The sequence below is a fragment of the Diachasma alloeum genome, unplaced genomic scaffold (genome assembly GCF_001412515.2).
Source record: "Diachasma alloeum isolate Michigan unplaced genomic scaffold, Dall2.0 Dall_scaffold_00639, whole genome shotgun sequence".
In the NCBI taxonomy this organism is placed as follows: Eukaryota; Metazoa; Arthropoda; class Insecta; order Hymenoptera; family Braconidae; genus Diachasma; species Diachasma alloeum.
In genome coordinates, this window is record NW_021680771.1 from 207,026 (window position 1) to 209,098 (window position 2,073).

Consider the following 2,073-nt stretch of genomic DNA (forward strand, 5'->3'; position numbering starts at 1 on the left):
GTGGCTTCCATACGCCATGTTTGCGTACAACACTACGCCCCACACGGCAACAAAAATGACGCCATTTGAGCTAATTTTTGGAAGACGCGCTGAATTACCGACAGCCGTGAAACAGCCGCCTCGTTTGACGTACTGCTACGATGACTTTGCTCAGGAGCTACGGGAAAGATTACGTGCAGCTCATCAGGAGGCGAGAGAGACCCTTGACAAGGTGAAAGAACGATCGAAAGTTCAATATGACAGAGATGCGGAGCCAATGGTGTTCAAAGTTGGCGACAAAGTCCTGTTGAAAAACGATGTTTTGCGACGCGGAAGATCGAAGAAGTTGACACAGCCCTGGATCGGTCCTTACGAAATTGTAGAGAAGAAATCTGATGTGAACTATATAATTCGAAGCGGAGGAAAGAAGAAAACACAGAGAGTCCACATCAACCGACTACGTCCTTTTGTAGAGGCATGACTATATGTACCTCTGCCTCGGACGTTACAACTCTTCGAAGACCTGGAAATTTCTTATTTTTGGGATAAGGAATTTTTTATGGAAAAAATAAGATTGACCTTGCCATGTGTTTATTCAATTAAACAATTAATTCCAAGGTATAATCGGAGCACTGAGACTGTTTCGGGTGTGCCAGGTTCTTCCCAGGTAGAAGAAATCCGGATAGTCCCAGCAGTAGGAATGACAGCGAGCACATCTAGTTCCAGTATCTTCCAGAAATTGGGGTACATGACATGGCTGAGCTGTTGGAGATTCTTGAAAGAGACCACGAAGATTGAAGACGTCCTGGACATCTATCTCAATGTCGGAACGGATCGGAAGATCCCAAAGGGCATTCAGGTTCTTCCCTCTACTGATTCTCCATTGCTTGACTTTATTTTTGAACTCCAGATTGACGTATCCGGGTCGATAGGGAAATCTGTCACACTAGAAATGTCAAAAAACAGGCAAAAATTAGAAGAAATAGAGACTGAGACGGTCGGAAAAGAACAGGTTGTTAGGAGAGTAGAGGAGGTATTCGGACTTACCAGATATTTAAACATGAATGCATCCACCGAGTGCTTTAAATATGGGTGTTTCTTGACGGAGCATTTTGGTCGAGGAACGAGCGGTCCGAGTCGATCCCACACACTTCTCCTGGCAGGTCTACTTGATTGGTCCGGAGAGCAGTCCAGAGGGTGGTGCTCAAAGGTGCGACAAACACGGCAGCGGGGCGCTGGTTTTCCAGTTGAACCCTTGGACTGGTTAGTCTTCAACGGAGATCCCGAAGAAGGCGCAGGACGGGTTGCAGGACGGATGCTGATACGCAGTGGGCAAGAACGGGAGAGATGTCCGGGCTCACCACAAGTAAAACATCTTTTGACAACTGCAGAGACGGATACTGTTGGTCGAGGTCGAAATCGACGAGATCTCGAACAGATTCCGCAGTTGGTAGATGTTCCACACTCAGCGAAGGGACACTTTCGTGAAACATGTCCAGCAATTCCGCACTTAAAGCACTTGACACTATTCATCTTGATGCTATGGGGTATTATAACCTTTCCACTTGGAATTTTTAAGAGGACTGTGACTTGTTGGGGACGACAGGCACTTTTATGTCTAGGGGTGCAACGTCGACAAACATGGCTGCCGTCAAGGCAACGTCACCTAAAGTCGACGTCCAACTCAAGTTCAAGAACCTGTGATTTCGCAAAAACACGGAAGTCGATAAATTTTGCAACGGCCTTAATAATGCTCATGCTGGGAAGCATGGCACCTCAAATAAGGGGGGAGGGGCATGTGGTTGAGAAATTTATTGACACTCCTGGAATTCATTTTGAGCCTATCGGAAGATTGTATCTGAGTAATCAAGTATGGAGTATCGCTGCATCTACAGATGTGGGGCCTTGGATGCTGAGAGCTGATCAGGTCCATAAACATCTTGAACTCGCTAAGGAGCAATGCAGTCGAGGAGCATACGAAAGCGGGAAAAATTTCCAGCTGATAATTACTCAGTGGGCTGAGGACTTTGCGGAGACTAAAGATGTTATCTCCGGGATGCTGGGGATCAACGATTCTAGAAAACGCCGAGGTCT

General features: G+C 46.6%; 1 protein-coding gene across 1 annotated transcript; it reads right to left on the reverse strand.

Annotated features, from left to right (window-relative positions):
- Positions 1 to 586: 586 nt before the first annotated feature.
- LOC107043835 lies at positions 587 to 1,701 on the reverse strand. The gene is made up of 2 exons (XM_015265487.2): positions 1,027 to 1,701; positions 587 to 925 (listed from the first exon to the last, which is right to left on the reverse strand). Exons 1-2 carry the CDS (start codon positions 1,510 to 1,512, stop codon positions 587 to 589), a joined length of 825 nt encoding a protein of 274 aa, XP_015120973.1. The 5' UTR covers positions 1,513 to 1,701.
- Between the last annotated feature and the right edge of the window lie 372 nt (positions 1,702 to 2,073).